Raw genomic sequence first — 24,021 nt, 5'->3', positions numbered from 1 at the left:
TATTTAATTGCTCTCTCTCTCCAGCCACTATGCAGTAAAAAAAAAATATATATATATATATATATATAATATATATATATTAACCCGTTTTGCTGCTGTTAATATTTTTGCTGTTTATATATATCTATCTATCTATATATATATATATATATATATATATATATATATATATATATATATATATATTAACCCGTTTTGACGCTGTTAATATTTGCTACGGGTTTTTTATTTCTCAATAAATATGGATTGCGTTGTCCTTTGCATGAACACAAGAGCAGTAGAATAAGTTGCAACGTGCTAAACATAAGTGTGATTATTGTACTTATCGTTCGTTAAAGGAGAGAATTTATTTTATTTTATTTTTTAATTAAAAAAAATAAAAATAAATAACATTACAAAAAATTACATAAGCAATAGAATTATTCTTATTTATTATTGCTCCTAGAATTTGTAAACTGTGATATAATGATTGTTCTTTATTGCCTGGATAGTATAGTATGGGGTTTTGTTATGTTAGGGGGGTGCTGTTTATATCCTGGAAATAAATAGCAGTTTGATTTTTTTTTATTTTTATTTTCGGCTGCTTCTATGGCTGCTAGGCCAGGCCCTTTCTAAAGTTTCCAAAATGAAAGCAGATCCTACTTTGATCACCCCCTCCATTCAGAGATTCTTCTAGTAAAGCAGAAAGAAGTTTCTGCTGTTTTTTTTTTTTTGCGACAGTTTGTGAAGGTTTCTCCTATGTCTTCCAGTGTGTCGTGTTTGTTTTAGGTGAACACTTGCAAAAACTGTATGTAACGTGTTCAAACTGGATTAAGCATTTTGTTCGCAGTGAGATTAGTGCTGTCCTCGCCTAGCTCGTCTATAGGATCCTTCCAGGGCCGATATGCTTGGCTGGCCACATGTGTACAAAGCCATCTCTGGCGTCTTCATCAGCCTCCCTGGCTCTTGCGACGATCTGGGCGACAAATGAGCTTGCCAATACGCCGTTGCATTATTAATTTTAGCTGTAGTGAAAATATTTACTTTCTCCAAGCCGAGGCTAATCTGAGATGGGGGGGGGGGGGGGGGGCAAGAAAATCTGTGTAAAAAAAAAAAAAAAACAGCAAAAAATGAATAAAGGATGTGCTAAATAATATACATTTTCCCTGTAGTTGTGCATGGAGAAAATAGGGATTTTATTGAGTTTTTTTTTCCTTTTTTTTTTTCTTTTACTTTTTCTTCTTCTTTTTTTTTTTCCTCTCTCCAACCTCTTCAATGCCTTCTCTTTTGTAATTGTCTCTTGCCAATTGAGCACCCCCACGGGGCTGTTGTGTGGCTTTACAACCCCCTAACAACTCACACAATTACCTCTAAAAATAAATAAATAACTTAAAATTACTTTGCTAATTTCCCCCCCAAATTTGTAATCAGTAGGATTTTTTTTTTTACCCGAAAGAAGGTCTCTGCAAAAAAAAAGCAAAAACTGTATTTTTTTTTTTTCTTCAGTAAGTTAGTAGAGGGATTGTATGACTCTGCCAGGGACACTTTGGTTTGGCTGGATGTACTGAATAAAAACACTGTTGGCTTTGTTAACTGGCCTCACCCCCTCCTGGTTCTACTTTTTAAGGCACTGAGGCGAGGTAGACAGCGTGTGTCAATGTACAGTGGAAAATATAAGACCTAAACAGCCAAAGCAAAAGAGTAAAAAAAAAAAAAAAAAAAAAAAGCGAGAGTTTAAATTAATACCCATGCAAAGAGCAATCCATGAAAATATTATCAACACTTTTGTGTCACCCAGCTGTTGGTCTTAACTCCATATCTAATTAGTAGGCAGGACTATGGTTTCTATGGTAACATTTTGCCCTGTAATCTTTTTTTTTTTTTTTTTTTCCTTTCCCCCTAAAATATTTAAATCTTAAACATATTATTGATGCAGTTCCAGAGTTGCTCATTTTTTTTTTGTTCCTTGTAGAGGGGGAGTTTGGAAATAGACCGTAAGGTGATGCCATGGGAAAATTATTTCAACAGTAATTAAAGTGTAATGGGATTTTAAGCGTGTGTGAAATAATATTTTAAAAATAATCTGTAATAGTTGTCATTATTAGTAAACTTAATACACCTTTTCTATTATATATTTTTTTTTATCCTAGAGGGACAATACTAAGAGCAGATGCTGAAGTGGGCACTTCCTTTGGGAGAAGAAACGCAATTTTTAGGTAAGTTTGAGAAAATATATATTTTTTTCTGTTATTATTATTATTATTATTATTATTATTATTACTTTTTATATATTTTTTAAAATGACAAAAATATTTTTTCCTAATATATACATTTATTTACTTAGCTTAATACTCCTTTTTTAAATATAACTATTTAAAAAGAAACAAGTGAAATAACAATAATAATAATAATAATGAGATAGGTATAACTAGACAGAAAGTGGAGAGGAAATGAGGGCCATTTTCCCAAAGCTGTACCGTAATTAATAGGAAAATCTGTTTATGTATTAATAGAATTCCGTAAAGGGACCACGTGGGAATATAGTGCAAGCAGGCAAAATGCAGAACAGTAAGTAACACTTTTTTTTTTTTTTTTTAAATAGCTACAAAATAAATTAGGGGGGTTTTCTGTCAGATTCTTTTATTCTTTTGTGGGTCTGAGGTGGCATCAATCAATTAAACTGGGTGATTTATTTTATGACCTTCTAATATTTTTAAAGCCTGTTAAGGGACTTTAGCTAAGCTGTCAAAGTTATTTACAGCAGCCAGAATAGTGAAGTTTTTTTTTTAAATGGCTGTTAAATGCACATGTGTATATATATATATATATATATATATATATATATATATATATATATATAAATCTTTGTGCTGAAATTGCTGTTTATTGGCCAGTTGACTGCCTTCTATCGCCACAATGCACTATTTTTAGGATCTTTATTGTCGCTAATGACCGCTGTTTTATTGATCTCTATTCTATTTTGTGTTGTTTTGGAGTCTTTTGAGTGTTGTGTTGTGTTGTGTCGGCATGGCTTTGCAAGGACGATTTCCTCACAAAAGGAGGAAGTTTTTTTTTTTTTTTTTAATCTTATATGCAGTTTTGTATTGTTTTTTTTTTTTTTTTTTTATTGGAGGGTTTGTGGTCTTCCTCTATAGGCTATGTAAGGTGGAATAATATTGTATCCTGGTTGTGTTTGAAATTTGCCACTGTGCTAAAATAGAGATAAATGTCATTAGGGCTGGAGAGATACATAAGATACATGTTGATGGTGAAACAGCGGTTGGCATGATGTCCATCAAAGAAATTGTATTAAATTATATATATATATATATATATATATATATATATATATATATATATATATATATATATATATATATATATATATATATATATATATATATATAACATATTTTTTAATAGTATTTTTTTAAATAATATCATGTTATAATATATAGTAAAAACACATTATGGTAAAATTGTCTTTGTACACCCATTCGAAGGGTATATCTATCTATCTATCTATCTATCTATCTATCTATCTATCTATCTATCTACTTACCTATCTATCTCTCTATCTACTTATCTACTTACTTACCTATCTAGCTCTCTATCTACATACCTATCTATCTCTCTATCTATCTACATGCCTATCTTTCTCTCGCTATATATATATATATACAGAGAGAGAGAGAGAGAGAGAGAGAGAGAGAGAGAGAGAGAGAGATGTAGGTAGATACCCTAGAGAAGAAAGACAATTGAATTCGATTTTACTGTAATGTGTTTTTTATCTTGAATTGGAATCTAGAATAAGGTTGATTCAAAAATTAAAATGAATGACTAATAGTAAGTATCAGTTATATATATATATATATATATATATATATATATATATATATATATATATATATATATATATATATATATATATATATATATATATATATATCTTATTTATATATATATATCTTATTTATATATATATATATATATATATATATATATATATATATATATATATATATATATATATACACTTTTGTTGTGTTATTTTTATAGTCTAAATTGTTGATCGATAAGGCTGTTTTTATTTTTTGTTTTTTTAAATAAATTGATGGCATGGCACAGGAAGGGTTAATGCCCTCGGAAAAAAAAAGAACATAGCATTAATTTGTCTTGTATATTCACGGTTTGACCTATAACGTGTGCTATTATAGAGCAATCTGTGTCTGAAAATGTCATTACAAGGTGTCTGGTTGTGCCGATCTTTATCGGTCGATCCCCCCCTGTTATTTATTTTTTTATTTTTTTGTATGATTATTTTGGGGTGGCTCGCGGTAAGGTCATCGCTGGCTTGTATGACAACAATTCCTGGGGGTCTTTAAAAAAATCCAGGGGCTCCAAATCAGCACCATATGCTTTCTTATTAGCTGTTTAGGAGTGGCTAATGATCGCCAGAGAGCCGCAGTCCTTAGCCCTCCCGAGGGAAATCAGATCATGATGAAGACTTTAACCTTTTAAGTGAAATTTGGAGTTTTGGCCATTGTCAGTGTCATTTCTAAGTTGATAAATGGTCGCGGCAAATGACATTCCTGGAGGGGGTGGTGTGCGGTGGACAGGTGCCTGCAGCAAAAATTAAAACTCAATAAGTGGATTTTTATTGTTGACAAATTTGTGGGGCGACTTGAATGGGAAGCAGACAGTCGTGGCATCTCCATCACTCTTCGCTCGTTCTGGGTGGCTCTGGCGCTAAAATCGCCGAAATATCGCTTAAAATAGGCGTAAATTAGACATGTCAAAAGTGGCAAGTCAGAATTTCCCTGGGTGGCTAGCTTCCCCCTCTCAGATCAAGACAATTTCATCTATTTATTTATATTTCCCTTTAAATACTTTTTGTTTCTAAGCTTGATGATGCTGATCTGCCCTAAACTTTTCGCCCAAGTTTATTTATTTCTTTGCGTTTTATTTCTTTCTTTGCGTTTTAGAGTTGTGGTGATTGCAGTTGTGTTGTTAAAAGATTAAAATAAGGCACAGCCCCTTCCCTCCCAAGAAAAATAAGAGCAACTAAACTAAAATGGTGGGGAGGAAAAAAAAATCACAAATCTTGCTTTGAACGCTCTTCCCATTTCTAGAGGCGTATTTTAGGCTCAGCGTAAATTAGAGGCAGGAAAAAAACCTTCTGGTTTGTGTTTTTGATTGGAGCTTTCTGGCAGAAAAAACAAAACAAAACATTCCTAAACTCTGCTCCATGCACACTTGCCTTAAATAAACTCTGTTCTCTTTGGAGTAAAAAACGCTCCTAATAATAGAGCATTTTTGTACAGAGTCTAGATGAGTTTAGGAGAGTTTTCTGCCTCCAAGCTCCAATCAGAAACAGGAACCAGAAGATTTCTTTGTATAACAAATGCTCTGTATAAGCGTTTTTTCTGCCAAGGGAACTGGCATTTTTGTTAAGTCCAGTGTGCATTGAATTTAACTTAAACCCTTTGCTGGCCAGGAGCTGCCTATAGATTGGTTAATTCACAAATATATATATATATATATATATATATATATATATATATATATATATATATATAAAGATAATAAAGAGGGGGTTAAAATGTCAGTTTATTGTGAAGATTGGTTTGCGCCCAACCCAAATTTGCATTTTCCTTGTAACAAACCTGCTGGCAAGAAGTGGTCCAACTTCTAACTTGCCCCACTGATAACCAAGGGATGCATATAGAATGTGGTGTAAGGGGTCAAAATATAAAATATACATTTTATAGTAAACATCCCTTAAAAAATATACGCTCTGTCCTTTCAGCCTTGAAAAAATATATAAAAGCTGAACCCCTTAAAAAAATAAATAAATAAAGACACCCTTCTTTTCAGCTTATTTGATGAAGAGTGTAATACTTTACCTCTAGCTGAAATCTGCATTGCTTATAACTTTAATTTCCTTGTTAATAATCTGCAGGCAAGAAGTGGTCGCTATTTTAACCTGACTAATTAATGACCAAGCTATTCTTACAGATAATGATGTAAAGGGTTAATTAAAAAATATATATAGTTTGAATTTAAAAAAAGGAATGGGGAGTGCCAATCTTTAAAAATATGAAAGCGGTGCCCCTCCACCCTTACAAATAAAACGTGTGCCCTTTCACTCTTATGAAATGACAGTTGTGCCCCATCCAGCCTTAAAAATGACAGTTGTGCCCCTCTACCCTTAAAAATATTAAAGTTGTGTGCTTAAGAAATAAAACATGTGCCATTTCACCCTTATAAAATTACAGTTGTGCCCCTCCACCCTTAAAAATGAAAGTTGTACCCCTCGACCCCTAAAAATATTAAAGTCGTGCTCTTCCACCCTTTAAAAAAATATAAAACTCTTAAACAAATGACAGTCGTGCCCCTCCACCCTTAAAAAGGAAAGTTGTATCCCACTACCCTTATAAAATATATAAAAGTTGTGCCGCTCCACCCTATAAAATTGAGACACTTGTGCACCTCCATCCTTAAAAAAAAATCATAATAATTCTGAATGAAAAGCCCCCCCCCCCCATTTTTTTTATATCTGAAATCTATGTCTTATCTAATCTGATGGCAAGAAGTGGTCCCTCTGCTAATTTGACCTATTGATGGCCAAGGAATGTCTATAGTTTGTGGTGTGAGGGGTTAGTGAAAAATATAAAGTTAGAATTCACAAAAAGGTAATTAGAAGTGGCAGTTTGCATGGTGAATATCCTGCTGTAAAAATATAAAAGTTTTGTCCCCACCCTTAAAAAATAATAATTCTGAATTTAATGACCCCCCTTCAGGGATATCGTAAATCTGCGTTGCTAAATACTCATATTTCTAACCTCAGGCAAGAGGTGGTCCCACTTTTATCTCCACCTATGGATGACCAAGGCATGCCTATAGATTGTGGTGTGAGGGGGGGGGGGGTAATGAAAAAATGATAAATATTATTAAAGATTATTTCATAGAAGGTGATAGGAAGTGCCAGTTTGTATAATGAACATCTTTTACAAATATAAAAGTTGTGCCCCCCCCCCCCCATACTTAAAAAAATCTGCAGACAAAAGACAAGAAGTGGTCCCTCTTCTAATTTGACCCATCGGCGACCAAGGATGCCAATAGATTGTGATGTAATGATAAATATAAAGTTAGAATTGAATGGAAGGTAATAGGAAGTGCTAGTTTGCATAATGTACATCCTTAAAAAAAAAAACAGTTTTGCCCCCCATCCTTAAATAATCTGCAGGCAATAAGTGGTCCCTCTTCAATTGATGACCAAGGGATGCCCATAGATTGTAGTGTGAGGGGCTAATGAAAAATATAAAGCTAGCATTAAATATACATTAATAATAGGAAGTGCCAGTTTGTATAAAGAAAGATTTTTTTTTTAAGCCAGTGTGCATGGAGTCTAAAGAACATCCCTATAGACGTTATGCCCCCCCCCCCCCCCCACACACACACACACACACACAAATATACTAGCAAGAAGTGGCCCCTCTTATAATTTGACCTATTGACGACCAAGGGATGCCTCTAGATTGTGGTGTGAGGGGGCTAATGGAAAATATAAAGCTAGCATTAAATAGACAGTAATAGGAAGTGCCAGTTTGTTTAATGAACATTCTTTAAAAGTATAAAAGTTGTGCCCCCCCCCCCATCCTTAAACAATCTGCAGGCAAGAAGTGGTCCCTCTTGTAATTATGCCCACTGATGATTAAGGGATGCCTAAAGATTGTGGTGTGAGGGGTTCAAAAATATAAAGATATAAAGATATCCTTTAACAGAAGATAATAGGAAGTATCAGTTTGTACAATGAAACTCTTAAAAATATAATAATTGTGCCATTTTCCCCAGGCAAGAAGTGGTCCATCTTCCAAATTGGAATATTGATGACCTAGGGATGCCTATAGATTATGGTGTGGGGGCTGTAATGAAAAATATTGGAATTAAAACAGATGGAAAGTGCCAGTTTGTATACTGAACATCCTTTAAAAATATAAAAAGTTGTGTCCCCATCCTTAAATAATCCCTAGGCAAAAAGTGTTTGTTCCTCTAATTTGACCCATTGATGACTAAGGGGGTGCCTGTAGATTGTGGTGTTAAGGAACAATATAACGTTAGAATGAAAATAGAATATCAATAGATAATGCCAGTTTGTACAATGAACATCCTTTAAAAATATAAATTGTGCCCCCCCCCCCCCCCTCCAGCCTTAAATAATTTGCAGGCAAGAAATGGTCCTTCAAGATTGACCCATTGATGACCAAGGGATGCCTAAGATTGTGGGGTTAATGAACAATACAAAGTTAGAATTAAAATAAAAGATAATAGGAAGTGGCAGTTTGTATAATGAACACACAAAAATATAAAAGTTGTGACCTCCCAATCCTTAAATAATCTACAGGCAAGAAGTGTTTGTTCTTCTAATTTGACCCATTGATGGAAGCCTATAGATTGTGGTGTTAATTAACAATATAACGTTAGAATTAAAATGGAATATAACAGATAATGCCAGTTTGTACAATGAACATCCTTTAAAAATATAAATTGTGTCCCCTTCCCAAGCCTTAAATAATTTGCAGGCAAGAAATGGTCCTTCAAGATTGACCCATTGATGACCAAGGGATACCTAAGATTGTGGTGTTAATGAACAATACAGAGTTAGAATTAAAATAGAAGATAATAGGAAGTGACAGTTTGTATAATGAACACACAAAAATATAAAAGTTGTGACCTCCCAATCCTTAAATAATCTACAGGCAAGAAGTGGTCCTTCTTCTAAATTGACCCATGGGTGACCAAATGATGTCTATAGATTGTGGTCTGAGGGGTTCATTAAAAATATAAAGAAGTTCATTAAAAATATAAAGAAATAATTAAATAGAAGGTAATAAGAAGTGCAACATCCCTTTAAAAATATAAAAAGTTGTGCCCCTCCACCTCTTCTTTTTTTTTCTTTTCTTTTTTTTTTAGAAGAAACTCGTGCTAGGCTTATCTCTGAGCCTGAGTGATATTCAGATCCGGCTAGAAAGGGTCGTTTTTATCATGGTAGCATTTGTCCTGACGATGCAATTTTCAAAAGCAGAGGACTGTCATAAAGTGACAAGCCTGCCACAAGTACTTCAAATGATCTTTTCAATTAGCCTCCCATGCATGATCTAGGGCGACTTCCGCCTATTTCCAGAAATTAAGCTCAAACTTGACGTGCAGCTAGCTTTATTTTAAAGACAAATGTCAGAAAGACTCATCATACTTTCCCCCTCTCTTCTATATTTGGTGCTTATTTATTTGCTAAGAAGCCTGCGCTCCTGCAAGACGATTTATCAGCCCTCTGCGAGCTGAGCAGAGCACATCCTCTCCAGGGAAAGGCTTCCTAGCTGGGATCACCCTTCAGGTTTGGGGGACCTTCTATTTTTATTTTTATTTTTTTTAAACCCAAAAACGCCTAAAATAAGAAGATGATAAGGTCTGCTAAGGAACCCGATGGTCTTTAGGAACCTATTTCACTATTGGACTTCCTTATTTTCCCCAGAACGGTGCCTAGGCTCATTTGCTGACAGTTTGTTGTGAGCGTTGGCTGCTTGTAGGAGGCGTTGGAACAGATTGGGGGGTTATTTAACTGCTGGAGTTGGAGTTTGTAGACCCATTTTGGAGCATGGGATGGCTGGAGCAGGACGATGTTTGGGGTTGGAGAAGAGTTTTTAGGTGTCCTTTATTTTTATTTTTTTTAAATATTATTAATTGGGCGTCTAAGTGCGTTTGAGGCGTTGACGCATTTTTACCGTTTTTTTTTTTTTTTCTTTTCTCTAGGTCACAGCGGTGTTAACCAGCTTGGTGGCGTTTTTGTCAACGGCAGACCCTTGCCCGATTCTACAAGGCAGAAGATCGTAGAGCTGGCTCACAGTGGAGCAAGACCGTGTGATATTTCCAGGATCCTTCAGGTGACAAACGTTACTTTCAACGCAAATGCTCTTCTTTAGTCTGTTTGCTTACTGTGATACCCATTTGAATTATAATGCTGCCCCTCCAGCTTTTTCATTCGGCATTCATCTGCTTGAATAATAATATAAAAAAAAAAATAGGTATTTTTTACCTTTTTTTTTAAAATAATAATAATAATTTGATATTCAGATTTATATGAACTTTGCATGTTTTAAACGTGCATCTGTACTGATTAGCGTTGATCTCCTTTGTACTGATTAGCGTTGATCTCCTCTGTACATAGACTCCTATGTTTTGGCTCTTACTACTCCCTCCTCTTATTAGGACTAATTAGGACTGTTCTTATCAGTTCCAGTTTAGATAGTTAAAAGAAAAAAAAAATCTCATTTTTTTTTTATTTAACTGTTTAGTGATTTAATAGAGTGTGTAGGGCCACAATAATGTAAATGATCAATCCAAGCCATAAGTTCTCATGTACCATTGAAGGTATATTTTTGTATTATAGAGCCATGCAGATGCAAAAGTTCAAGTGCTGGATAGTCAAAACGTAAGCTTGTCATTGTTTAATGCCTACTATAAAATTGTACTATTGTCTTGAAATTATTGATAATGTGGTTTGTTGTCGTTGCTCTGTGCAGGTCTCCAACGGCTGCGTGAGTAAGATTTTGGGGAGGTATTACGAGACTGGATCCATCAGGCCCAGAGCCATCGGGGGCAGCAAACCCAGGGTGGCCACCCCAGAAGTGGTTAGCAAAATAGCCCAATATAAGCGAGAGTGCCCCTCCATCTTTGCCTGGGAGATTCGGGACAGGTTGCTGTCTGAAGGCGTCTGTACCAACGACAACATCCCTAGTGTAAGTCAATGGGGGGGGGGGGGGGGGGTGCGTTAGCGCGTGTTGGGGGAAACGCGTGGGGTGGGGGGGGGGGGAAACGCGCTGTACATTGCGCCTGTTGTAACTCAAGTCCCCTGAAGCTGGAAACAATCTGTAATGATTTAAGTAGTATAAACCGACCAAAACAAAATTAAAAAGGCATTTAACTATTTTTTTTTTTAAATTGTCGGACTTGCTTTGTTACCTATGACTTGAACTGTCCCGATCTCCCCCGCAGGTATCTTCGATAAACCGAGTGCTGCGCAACCTGGCTAGCGAGAAGCAACAGATGGGCGCAGATGGCATGTATGACAAGCTGAGGATGCTGAACGGACAGACGGGCACATGGGGGACCCGGCCAGGGTGGTACCCGGGTACATCAGTGCCAGGCCAGCCGACACAGGGTACACACATATATACTGTATATATATATCTTGTATTATATTGTATCGCTATGTTCAGCATTGTGACCTGCTGGTTTCTAGTATTTGCTGATTGTAGATATGGAGGATTTTGAGGTTTATATGTTGGATAAAGAAATGCATTTTTACATTGATATCATCAAGTATTTGTCGCAGAATAATTGTTTTGAAGTTGCTGAATGGATTTGTGCTGCATTGTGTTACATTGGAATGGCAATGAGATTGTTATTGTGTTTCCTTGATGTGATAGGAGGAATTAATCTGACTTGTGTATGATATTGTACTAGATGGGTAAGATATAGACAATTAGATAGATAGAAAGGCAGATAGATAGAGACTAGAGAGAGAGAGGGATAGACCAGAGATAGATAGATAGATAGATAGATAGATAGATAGATAGATAGATAGATAGATAGATAGATAGATAGCTACTATAGAGAGAGACCAGAGGTAGATAGATAAATATAGACTAGAGATAGATGCATGAATGTATGTACTGTAATACATAAATACATACATATATATATATATATATATATATATACATACATAAAGAGAAAGACAGAATGAATGAAAGAAATACAAAGATAATAATAGATACCAATATATACCACAAGAATCTTCTTTGGTAAATCTAGCCCCAGAGCATCTATCTTGTGACAATATAGATACACTGGAGCTGATTTACTAAAGTTGTTGATCATTGTCACTTAATAATTGAGTGAAGATTCACTTTATTTATCCAATCAGGAGAAAGGCAAATCTCTGTTTATTTCTTTTGCACATGAGTGTGTATTGAGAGCAACCAAAGCTAAATTCCCAAATGAGTAATTATCAGCCTCTTCGGTGAATCAGCCTCATGGCCAGAAACATAGATAGATTTTATATATATATATGCACACTTCTTATGCTTTCTTACAAAGTAACAATATCTATTGTTACTTTGTATCTTGCAATAAAGATGTGTACTGCAAATACTGGTCTGTACTTCTATAGACAGGAGAAACATTACTGACCTATAAGGTACACGTGCTGCTTCCCATAGACTGTGTATATATATATATATATATATATATATATATATATATATATATATATATATATAGTCATATATAGATATAGAGAGATAGGTGTATGGGCAGACAGATACTGCTGTATATATTGCTCCATATAGATGTGCTGTTGCACTCCACATAGGTAGATCATGTTATGCTCTTTTTTGGATATGTATAATACTGCATGCCTGGATAGTTTATCCCTTGCTCTTGTTTTCTATTTGTATATGCTTACAAAGATTGAAAGGCTGGCACACTGGGCATTATATAATGGCAGAGATCCCCCACAGTCTTCTAAATTGTGTTCTCCGTCTGCCCTTTGGTGTATCTTACAGTGATCGTAGGGTCAGTACTTAGTAGGGTATTCCTCACAGGGCATATGGCTTATTCCAGGCAGAGTTTGCCCCTAGTTGGCAGATGTGGCACAATATTATGAAGGTGATATTCAATAAATAGGTGGATGAATTAATAAAGTGGTTGCCTTGTCCTCCAGACTTGCAAGCCTGTGTTTAACACAGTCAAGTTGAACATAATGTATATGTGTTTAATTTGTGTTTTAAAACCTTTCCTTAGCCATGTTTTGTCTGTGATTTGGACTTTGATTTACCCTATAAATGTGGTAAATGCCTAAAGTAGTACCAGTGGGCACAGCATTGATAGGTTTATGTATGACATGGATTTTGCAGGGCTGTTGAGGATTGAGATAAACTGTGTAGGGCTTCTATGGCTGTGTGTGTTTTTTTTTTTTTTAATCATATTTGTACCAGGGGCACCAACATAGCAGAGCGTTGGCACAACAGAGCATGGGGTAACCACTGACATTTATGCCCCTGGGGCATATCATATACATAAAAGCGCCTGTGGCACAGTGGTCAGTACAGACTCTAAGACAAGAGGGGCCACTAGGGAATTACGTTTACAGTAATGCCCAACCCAATTCACTCTGCAGACAAACCCATGCAATTTTTGAATCAATATTTTATTTATTGAAAAAATGTTTTTCCAACAAATATTTATACATAGAAAAATATCACAATACAAAAAAGTATATATATACACCATATAACACCCAACATTACATATTAAAAACAATAGACATTCTAATTTATCCCACCCCTATAGTCCAAAAGGTTCAAACACATTCCCGAGCTTGCAGCATCCTTCATATTCTAACTAATCCCATTCCATTATACAAGTGTACAGATTTATTGCAGAGCTCGTGCCTTCTTTGTGGTCTGCTCTGATAAAAAATATTATCAATTAATAATAAAAATGTATAATATTATTAATTTTAAGCCACCATTTGCACACTCCACTGCATTTTCATTGTTCCTTTTTTTTTAAATCAATGTGATAACGCACCCAATATCTCCTCTGTACCTTGGACAGCTGCCACTGCTGCCCTACCCAGCTTGTGCCAGAAGGTTGGTTGATAGAGAAGTCCTTATGGCCATATGGTAAGGCTTCTGCACAGCAGTAAGTTATAGGTCATCTGCAGCACTTATGTACCTTTTCCTGCCTGCATTTGGGAAAGTAGAGAACATCTTGTGAGTCCTATTTTATAAAATGTAGACGTTGCCTAATTTTGGAATTCATCCCATATCCAATCGGAAACTGGGAAAATGTTTTTTTTTTTTTTTTTTACACCACTTCTGCTTTTTTTTTAATTTAGTATTTTTTTGGTGTTATTAAGTCCTAATGTGTGAATGGGGCTTTAGTGAGATCAGCAAAGATGAACTGTACTTTGAAATGGCTTACTTCAGATATCTTCCTATACACGGCGATGTTTAATGAATCAGTGCAAAGCACAGTATTCCATATCAACCAATCCAATTCCAGGTTGTTTTCTCGAAGCGGTCAGAACATTTAAAGTCATTTCTGATTGGTTGACATGGATTACTACACTTTTCTATATTCATGTTTATTATTGTAGGCATGCTCCTGGGGAGAAGGGGGCAGGGTCTTCCCCAATTCCAGGAATCACTTATATTAAAGTATCCATATGGTGTATAGATGACAATGGAAGGAGAGTTTAATTAATTTCCAAAATCTCCTATATACAGCTCCTACTCTCCCCAACCCCTGATGGACGTATATTCATTCAAACTAGGTGCAGGGACACAACCTGCTTTTTGTGTGCAGTCTAGAAGTGTCTGCCCAATGTTCTCCACAATGGATGTTTCTGTCACACAGAAGAATTTGTTATGGGAACAGTCCTGTCGCTATGTAATTGCTCATTAGAGATCGTTTTGTTTCTCATTAAGGAGACATGAATAAGCGTCTAGTTGGAGGGGCAAGCTGTGGAAATGTTTCACAGGAGACCCTTGGACACGATATGGTCCTGCTTGCCAATTAGAAAGACAATATAAGAAGGGGGTCTAAGATGGGAAAGTGGGGCTCTGATCACCGATGATCCTTATACTGGTTGTCAGCCACAGAAGGACCCTTGAGCTAAAGAGAGTGACACCTCCCTGTCCGCTAACAAAAAAAAAGATGGCTCCAGGTCATTGGATCAACTTTAAAGCCTTGTTTACAGAAATTCACTCCACTTCTACTGCCGCAGCAGGCTAGGGCCACATCAGCGTTCATGTGCGTCTGGAGGTAAACAGCATGCCCAGAGCCTGATGAATATTATCATCCCGGATAGCCATAGGTTGGACCTTTATCAAGGAAGAAGGTTATTACAGATTGGGAAATTCCCAGTTGCATTCTACAAACAGATTACTTAATATTATTATTACAGTACTCTTTGTCTAATTTAGCTGTAGTCATACATGAAAGTGAAAGTAAAATCAGAGTAATAATAAAATAGTTTAAGGCAGTATAACAGTGGAGAGGAAAACAAGCATTCTGGTGAGCCACAAAGCCAAAATCAGGGATCAGATGAATACATACATACCTACATAAAAAAAAATGAATGATATAAGAATAACAGGGAGATATATAAAATTGAAAAAGTGAGAATTTTTGGTATACAATGGTGAAATAGCATGAAAGAGCAATAATACCCCTGGAGGCAAACAGAGGTTGTCTGAAAAGAATCCACACAGCTACAAATTGTAGATAGATAGCACAAACCAAACAGTGTGCACTATTGTGTTTTTTGAATTTTTTTTTTCTCCTTTGTTAATTTACTGTGTAATTCTATGTGCTGCAGTGTGTTGCAATTCATTACAGTGCCTCAAAACACACAGTACAAAAATTGCAACATGTACTATTTTTTCAGTGTATCGCAATGCGGGGTGTTGGTGTGAACTGAAGACACCGGAAACAAGGCTAATTGCCTTATTTGTGCGTTGGGATAATGTTGGACTACACTGCCCGATGCTGCTGGCCTGGAAAAGTCCTTTGAGTTCTTAAAGGTTGAAATAGCATGCTGGGATTTATAGCGCCCCCACAACTAAAAAGAGGTTGTCTGATTTTATATATATATATATATATATATATATATATATATAATATATATATACACATACATATATATATATATATATATACTGGAACATATGGTGCCTCTGTAGACTGAACTGATGCTTGTTCAAGACTAGAAATGTAAAGCAGTTAATGAGTTAAGATAGGCAGGCATAGATATATAGATAAACAGATGTGCGTTATGTAAGTTTACATCTTAAATACCTTTAGTTCTATTTATCTATACACAATTTTTGTTTCTAAAACTCATTAACTGCTTTAAGTTTTTAGTCTTGGACAAGCGTCAGTTCAGTCTACTAACAGAGGTGCCATATGTCCCAGTATATATATATATATATATATATATATATATATATATATATATATATATATAAAATCACACAATCTCTGTTCAGCTGTGGGGGCACTATAAATCCCAACATGCTATTTCCACCTTTAAGAATTCAAAGGACTTGTCCACACCAGCAGCATCAGGCAGTGTAGCCCCACGTAGTCCCAACACAAGAATAAGCAACATGCTATTTCAACCTTTAAGAACTGAAAGGGCCCATTCAGACTTTTGGATCAATTTACTTTAGAGTCGAGAATTTACACAAATTGTGTGAATATTCACTTTAATTATCCAATTATGTAAAAAAAAAAAATTCTTGCTTACTTTGAATACCCAATCATGCGTAGATTAAACTTTTTGTGAATGTTCTCCGATATTTTAGTAAATTATCCTCCATGCATTGCATTAACACAACATATTATCACGTTGCATTTAGGCTTTATGCACACTAGTGTCAAGTTTGTGGTTACTGGGACATGTATCTTCTGGCAATGTCTTTTCCCAGAAGATCTGTAAAAACGCTGGCTGTGTACACATATTTGAATGCATTTGCTTATAGACACATTAAGAAACACCTGAGCACCTCAAATATACATACAGCTCTGGCTAGTCTTGCGCAGTGGCTATAATAGCCCCATGGGAGTCATCACTGGTAACTGGCCATTGCAGATGCAAAAGCCCACCGCACCTGGATGCTAACAGTGCACAAGTATTTCCTTCAACTGTGACAAATAACAGCTTCCCAGATCAAAAGGGACAAAAAACATAATTTCCATGCTGAAGGAGACACATAAAGGTCTCTTGCGTTTACATGCATCCAGTTAAGTTCAGCTTTGCAAAATCCACACCAAATCTGCGAGAAATTAAATTATGGTAATCTAAGCTAAACTTTTCTCATGTAGATGGTTCTGATCCAGTCAAATCTGTTCCCTTTATGGATCTGAAAGTTCCATCTTGACGTCAGTGTGCACTAGGCTTTAGGCAGCCCATTTTTATACAGCACACACACACACACCTATACCTAGAGCAGCCATCCTCAGCCTTTTATAACCTTTAGAGAAACTTGTAAAATAATTTGAAGGTACAAGCGAACCTCTACTAAAACCAATTTATTGAAGGCCAGTGAGAAAAACTCCTCTTACATTGGTGGTCACTAGGAAGAATGGAACCCTTACAGTGATGGTCAGAATGGCACCCTTAAAGAAAGCTCGAAAAGACCATTGGTGTCATAACTCCGCCAAGTGGTGTTGGCCATGGAACTATACAGGCTCCATCAAATGGGAGGTCAGCCAGACACCATTGAAGGAACTCCCAATATCCATTGGAGGAACCTTAGTTTCTAGTGGAATGACTGACCTAGAATCCTTTTGTATTTTGGCTCTCACTTGCACATACACAGTACAATGGTCAATGTATCCTGCAAAATGATGGCTCACTCGTGCATTCCCAGTCACATAAAAACTAAGTGCCAGTGATGTAAAGAACTCATCTCTTGAACACAAGGCTTTTTAGAAGTAGCATTAATTAGAAGTTGTATCTCTCTTAGAACAACCATGCTCTTTTACACATCCCCTCTTTCCCTGTCTCTCGCTCTCCTTCCTAATGTGCTTTCCTTGCTCGGGGAGGTTGCTGTTTCATAAGAGCCCATTACCCAGAAAGCATAAGGCAGGGTGAGGTCTCAGAGGGCTACAAATATGTTCCCAATATTAGCAACACCATGAAACAGTGAATGAAATAATAGACACACAGAAGGCTCGACAGAACAAAAAAAAGGGAGCGACATCTCAGTCCTGGAGAAAATTCTCCAGCGATTTAGTGGTTTTAAGGATCACTGAGACACTTTTCTCCCTCTCTCTTTTTTTTGCTCATAAGTCTAAAGCTCTCTATAGGATTTAGACATTTTCTCTTTTCAACAGATGCTCCTATGTTTTGATCCCAGCTCTGGAGCTGAAAGGTGCCTGGATCGGTTTTTGCTATCTTATTTTGCTGGTTTTCCGCCTCACTGATTAAGACACTAAGAAACTCAGGAATGATTCTAATTTCCCAGAGCCCCCTATTTCCCCCCTTCTCTCTTCCAAGAAACAAATCCCATACACCGCGTCAGATGGTCTAGCTGTAGGATAATGGGACACACATTCACTCTCCCTTCTTTATGGATTAGGTCCTGTAAGGTGGAGCAGGCCTATTCACTGGCTCCTTTTTAGGGCTTTCTAAATAGACCTTAAAGAAGATATCTTAATTGAGTGTCAGTTTTTTATTATATGTAACTCAATATCAGAAAGCAGCGCACTCGAGGTATTTGAAGCTGAAAGAAGCAGAGGGAGCTGCTAGGTGTGAGCCACTGGGTAAGCCGGCTCCTTCTTTACACATTCCCAGAGAGCGCAGCCAGAGAAGGAAGGAGGGGGCAGTTTCTATTCTCTGGATTTAAAATTATACACAGCTAACGTTTTTAACCCCGGTTAAGGCCTCTCAAAAGATCGTTTAAAGCAGTTTTTTTTGTTTTTTTTGGGGAGAGCCAGCACACAAGGCGTAAGCATACATAGAGATACTGGAATTCTTATGTAGCAGCAATGAATACAGACCCATACAGTATATAATGCTATAAGCAACTATCCTATATACCCATATTTTAAAATAAGATCTGGGGATGCTATAGAGCTGGATGAACCAATTTGTACTAACAGGGCAAAATATACCCAATCATCTTAAACTGATATATATATATATATATATATATATATATACTGACTGCCTATAAATTTACATTTTCTGTCTTAATCTGTCACAAATCTGGGCACTTTAAGCTAAGCATAAGATAGAAACAAAAAATACATGCTGCCTTTAACTAAAAAATACTTCTAAGATAATCAGAACATTCAGATATGCACAGATATAGGTAGCTGTATATTTATTTTATCTATTTATTACAGGTACTTATATAGCGCCATCAACTTATGCAGCTCTTTACAGATATATCATACATTCATATCAGTCCCTACCCTCAAGGAGCTTACAATCTAAGGTCCCTAACTCACATTCATACACATACTAAAGCCAGTTTAGACAAGAGCCAATTAAAGTGTAAGTAACCCCCCCCCCCCTATTGTTTTCATTCAAGGAAGCTGCCATCTTTGCCTCTGTTTAATCTACAACTGCCATGATGCTGCACATGTGATCAGTTATGACACCAAGGATTGGATGGTTTGACAGTTTGGTTGAGAACCAATAGGATTGTTACATTTCAGGCACGTGCCATAAATGAAACAGTTTTATGTATGGGTTTTCTTCCGCTTTAACCTACCAGCATGTCTTTAGAGACATAAGCCATTTCAATTTTTAGAGTTAGGTTTGCCCCCCCCCCCCAAGTCCCCTGTTGGCCCTTTAATGTGAGAGAGTATTTATTTCACTATGCAATACGGATGCTCAAAAAGTAGAGTGGGAAGAGCAAGCCAGGTTCTTAAAGGATTTAATAAAATGGCAGCACTTATTCAAATGGTTGTTGATGATGTCATCATGATTCGTGCACTACTAATGCAAGGAGTAAACATATGGGTCTGGTGCTGGCTTGATTTATAACAAGGTCCTTAAAGGAAGCTTGCATATAGTGTCACCTGACACTTAGAGGTTGATTTACTAAAGGGGTAGAAACCGTTCACTTAGCAAAAGAAATGTACATTTGCACATGATTGCGTATTGGGTATATACAAGTTCACATTATTTACTAAAATTGGCGTTGGTAATTTAACAACCTCAATTTTTTTTAGCAAATCAACCCCATTGACATCCAGCTTTCTAACACAGCTTTCAGGATTGGGCAAGGGAGGTTTCCAGCACTGAATGTGAGTCTTGAGATATCACTACCATCATGACAGGTTCTCCTAAATTAACATTGATAAAATGATGGTACTACATTAATAAGTACTAGGATGGAAAGGAATAAGAGAAAAGGGATTTTTTTTATAGTATAGTGGATTCAAGAGACCACTAAGAATCTTTTGACATACAGTCTTCAACCTGGCATGATTCCTTTAAATCAAAGACAATAAACAACTAAGAAAATGCCACAGTTAAGATAAAGCACATATGTTCTAAAAGCCTACAACAAACAACTATAAAATGGCACATTTAAGGTATATGACATATGTTCTGTAAGCCTGCAGTATCTGGTATTGACTCATTCTGTCTGTAATGGATGGAGTTTAATTCCACTTGTATTAGGTTCTATATTAAGTGATTGTTGACTACGCAGTGATGATGATGATGGGAAGAGGAGTTTGAACAATAAAGGATGATTGCTGACTGGTTGCTATGGGTACTTTAAAAATAAAAATTGCTTATGTACAATGTAGGAGTCATATGAAATGTATAAAAACAATGTGATCAAAGACAATGATCAGGCAATCGAGGAACGATCGCATGTTTTATAGGTACATGGGGTGACATCTCTTAACCAGCCGATCTCTGGGAACAATTAATTAATCAATCAATCAGGTGAGATGATTTTTTACTCAGCAAATCTTTATGATTTCCCCCAAAATAACGCCCATACCAGGCATATCAGCACATTCATTGGGTGGATCTTCCACCATTCATCTTAATACTAAGACCACTTAAGTCCAGTAAAGGTAGCTTTCTTTCTTTAATAATTTAAGAAATAACTACAGTAGCTAATCACAGACTTTCAAGAGTCATCAAGGAAACACTGATTAGCCAATAATGAATGCTGTACACCAACACTGAAGCATAATTCCTACCACTAACATCAACAATGGAGCACTATTTCTCCCAGTGACACCAACAATGGGGCACTATTCTTCCCACTGACACCAAAGATTGGGCACTATTCCTTCCACTGACACCAACAATTGGGCACTATTCCTTCCTAAGCCACCAACAATGGGGCACTATTCCTTCCAATGGCACCAAGAATGAGGCCTTATTCCTCCCACCAATACCAAAGATAGGGCACTGTTTATTCTCACTGACACCAAGACATTTTTTACTCCCACTGCTCATAGTCCAGCCCTCCTAAAATCTGAAGGACCATAAACTGGCCCTTTGTTTTTAAAGTTTGGAGACCCCTGCTGTACACCACTGACCTTACTGTGCTTGATTCATTTAAAATGTATCAAAACTTTTTTTAGCTTTAGGTAATGGTAAGTGATTAAAATCTCCGTCAGGCCTTACTGCTGCCTGTGTCCTTGTTAGGGAAATTCATGCTCTTCTTGGTGACCACTGTCACATGCACAAAAAGTGAGGAAAAATCCCACATTTTAAGTTGTCACCAGAACAGGAATAGAAGGGAAATCTTCCATTGGGGATATTTGCTCTGATCACAGCTGTATGACGGGGGATTTCCTTGACTTTGGAGTGATTTTCTCTTATTTCTTGTTGTGTATACAATAAAGGAAGGGAAAGCTCACTAATGAGATACAGATGGCAAAAAAACTCCTCACAGACATTTGAACCATTCCCTACTTTATCTAAAATTAACAAAAAGTTTGCTTATAAATAGACTTTAAAGTGAAGCTCTAGCCAAAAACAACAATATGAAAATGAAGAGCCAATTAAAAGATAAAATAACGAAAACAACTTTTACTGCAATATTCAACGTCAACACAGAGATTTTCCCCGCAGTGCATTTTATGCTGCTAAACATCCAACCCACTTCTTGTGAGACCAGGTCTTCCTGGACCTGCACCCAAGCCTATGACTGAGTGAAAAGAGAAGCACTACAGTCGTGAGCTCATCTCTCCATCACTCTGTTTTCTCAGCATGCTTTCTGTTTCTGGCAGCACATGATCTAATTGGCTCCTTGTACTGCTTCTTCCTATAACACTCCAGCCCTGCTGTACAGGGCATACAAGAGGTTGATGCCAGGCCAGATTCAGGTCATTACAATGCTTGCGTTTAAAAAAATATATTTAATGATGTATTCATGATTATTTGGGGAATTTGTGTTATTTATATCTGCCTAAAGTTCATATTTTGGCCTTGTAAATTTCTTTTTATTGATGAACCTCAAAACAATTTGCACAAGGAGAACCATGTATATTAAACTAAAATATCCTTGGATATTAAACAATTTCTTCCTTTTAATGGTGTGCCATAACAGCTTGCCAGGTGTTACAGGTCTACAAATCACAGCATGCCCTACCAACATTCGCAGCTTGATCTGGTGGCTAATGCTGGGATTTATAATCCCACTATAACTTCCAGTGACTTTTCCATTTCTATAAGACAAGTGGCCCTTATCACCAATTAAAAAACATGATAGACATATTGGTTGGATAAGGATATAAGACAATGGTAGTTCTTAGTATTAGTATACAGGCACAGATCTCTCACTAAGCATGATGGGTATCGAGGCATGAACTCTTTGTCATACCTAGCCAAGATACACGGCAACTTTTACTTTCTGTTGACTCTTTGTCGTGGTGCCTGCACTCCGAAGGGAACATTGTATTTCCTATGGAGAAAAGAGAATGTCTGCTGACAGATCACAGAGATTCTCCAATGTGCTGGAAAAATGCATGCGATACATAAACAGCAGCAAACACACTCAATAAATTAGTATCAGAACACTTCAGAAGCCACAGAGCAGATTTGATGAGTAAATAGAAGGACACTTGTGTGTTAACATGTGAGCCGGAGCTTAGCTAAGCTCCACTAAGTACTTTTTTTTTTTTTCTATTCTGCCGCTGAGTAAATAGCTGCAGTGTATGGACTTATCCCATTGACTCATTTAGGTATTTTTTTTCTCTTTTGGTCCTATAGAAGTTTAAGAAAGAAAAAAAAGTCCTATATAGCTTTGAGTAGCACAGCCCCAAGGACAGTGATTAATGATGCTTGAGCGTAAAGGTTAACATACTTGCCTGAACAGTCTGTTGACTGGACCCCTTGTGATACAATGTGGATGACTGCGAAATTCAAGAGAATCCCTTTGTTCTGCATCCTGATTGTGTCCTGAAAATTCTACCCACGGAAGTTTGCCAATCCCCCTGGCCCGAGTGTTTAATAGTTTCTCTTACTCTACCGCCATTGTGCACTGCTGAAAGGCAGCCCCCCTCCTATTCAAGTGTTGGTGGTCATCTCAATAGGTCTACAAACGTCCATATGGTCCGAACTGTAGTTGAATCTGATGATTTAAATGGAAGAGAATGTTGGGGTTTTAAAACATTTCAACGTGTTTGAAAAGACGCCACCAGATTCTGTCACAATTCTATTAACCCTTTTAAGGCACCACCATTGTGCTCGGATATTGCTCTGATCTTAATTCCCACAATATTTAATTACAGAAGGTGCAGGCTCTTTCAAATAAGGAGCTCAGCAGTTTTTGGGCTGCTCTGAGCGAAAAGTCAGCAATCCTTGGCATTGTGATTCCAGATCCTGCAATGACTTTTAAAAAGATATCCAAGCATCTTTTCCATTAAAATCTACACATACTCTGGTAGATCTTCTACTAGGGTAAAACAAAAAAAAAGTGACCTCAACACTGTTCACTCTTGCAAAACGTTTCCTGGTGATGTTGATGACTTTTCAGCTTTTAGACTGAGACAACTGATATTTTTTCAAACGTGTGATATATTTGACTTGCCAAGATTTCCCAGTATTGTGGAGATTTCTGAGATCTGTGATACAGATTTCCATCACACTAAAACTTACTTACTTATAATTGCTTGTCATTAATCCATGCATGAAACTAAAACATAAAATCTATGGGCAGAATTCTAAGTATGTTATTTCTTAGGATAATTGTGTTGCCCTGCCTGGGAAAGTTTTCCCGCATGTTGAAAATTTTCCACAGCCCAGGAAACAGAGGCAACAGAAATGATATGTGCAACCAGTAAAAGAAAAAAGAAAATATTTTGTTTTCAAATCTTTTTGGAAGACTCGTGGCCTTTTTTATAAAGAATTTGCAAACTAAATCAGGTCATGAAACTTCTAAGTGGGTCAATTTTCGAATAGAACCCTCCTTCTGCTAT

General features: G+C 36.6%; 1 protein-coding gene across 9 annotated transcripts in view; it reads left to right on the top strand.

Annotated features, from left to right (window-relative positions):
• PAX6 (paired box 6) overlaps positions 1-24,021 on the top strand; it is a 41,095-nt gene that overhangs the window by 2,654 nt on the left and 14,420 nt on the right. For 2 of the 9 annotated variants that reach the window (XM_077460879.1, XM_077460884.1), the window contains exons 2-7: positions 2,130-2,195; positions 2,493-2,547; positions 9,793-9,923; positions 10,430-10,471; positions 10,563-10,778; positions 11,035-11,200. In XM_077460879.1, the coding sequence (XP_077317005.1) occupies positions 2,538-2,547; positions 9,793-9,923; positions 10,430-10,471; positions 10,563-10,778; positions 11,035-11,200 (565 nt within the window). In that variant the 5' untranslated portion in view covers positions 2,130-2,195; positions 2,493-2,537. The remainder of the gene's footprint in view (positions 1-2,129; positions 2,196-2,492; positions 2,548-9,792; positions 9,924-10,429; positions 10,472-10,562; positions 10,779-11,034; positions 11,201-24,021) is intronic. The other 7 variants (XM_077460882.1, XM_077460878.1, XM_077460885.1 and 4 more) reach the window with 5 other exon arrangements.

The sequence above is a fragment of the Lithobates pipiens genome, unplaced genomic scaffold, assembly GCF_037356315.1.
Source record: "Lithobates pipiens isolate NorthernLeopardFrog02 unplaced genomic scaffold, aLitPip1_a1.2 Scaffold_10, whole genome shotgun sequence".
NCBI classification, from domain to species: domain Eukaryota; kingdom Metazoa; phylum Chordata; class Amphibia; order Anura; family Ranidae; genus Lithobates; species Lithobates pipiens.
Note: the sequence above shows the minus strand (reverse complement) of the source record. Positions and strands in the feature narration are given on the sequence as shown.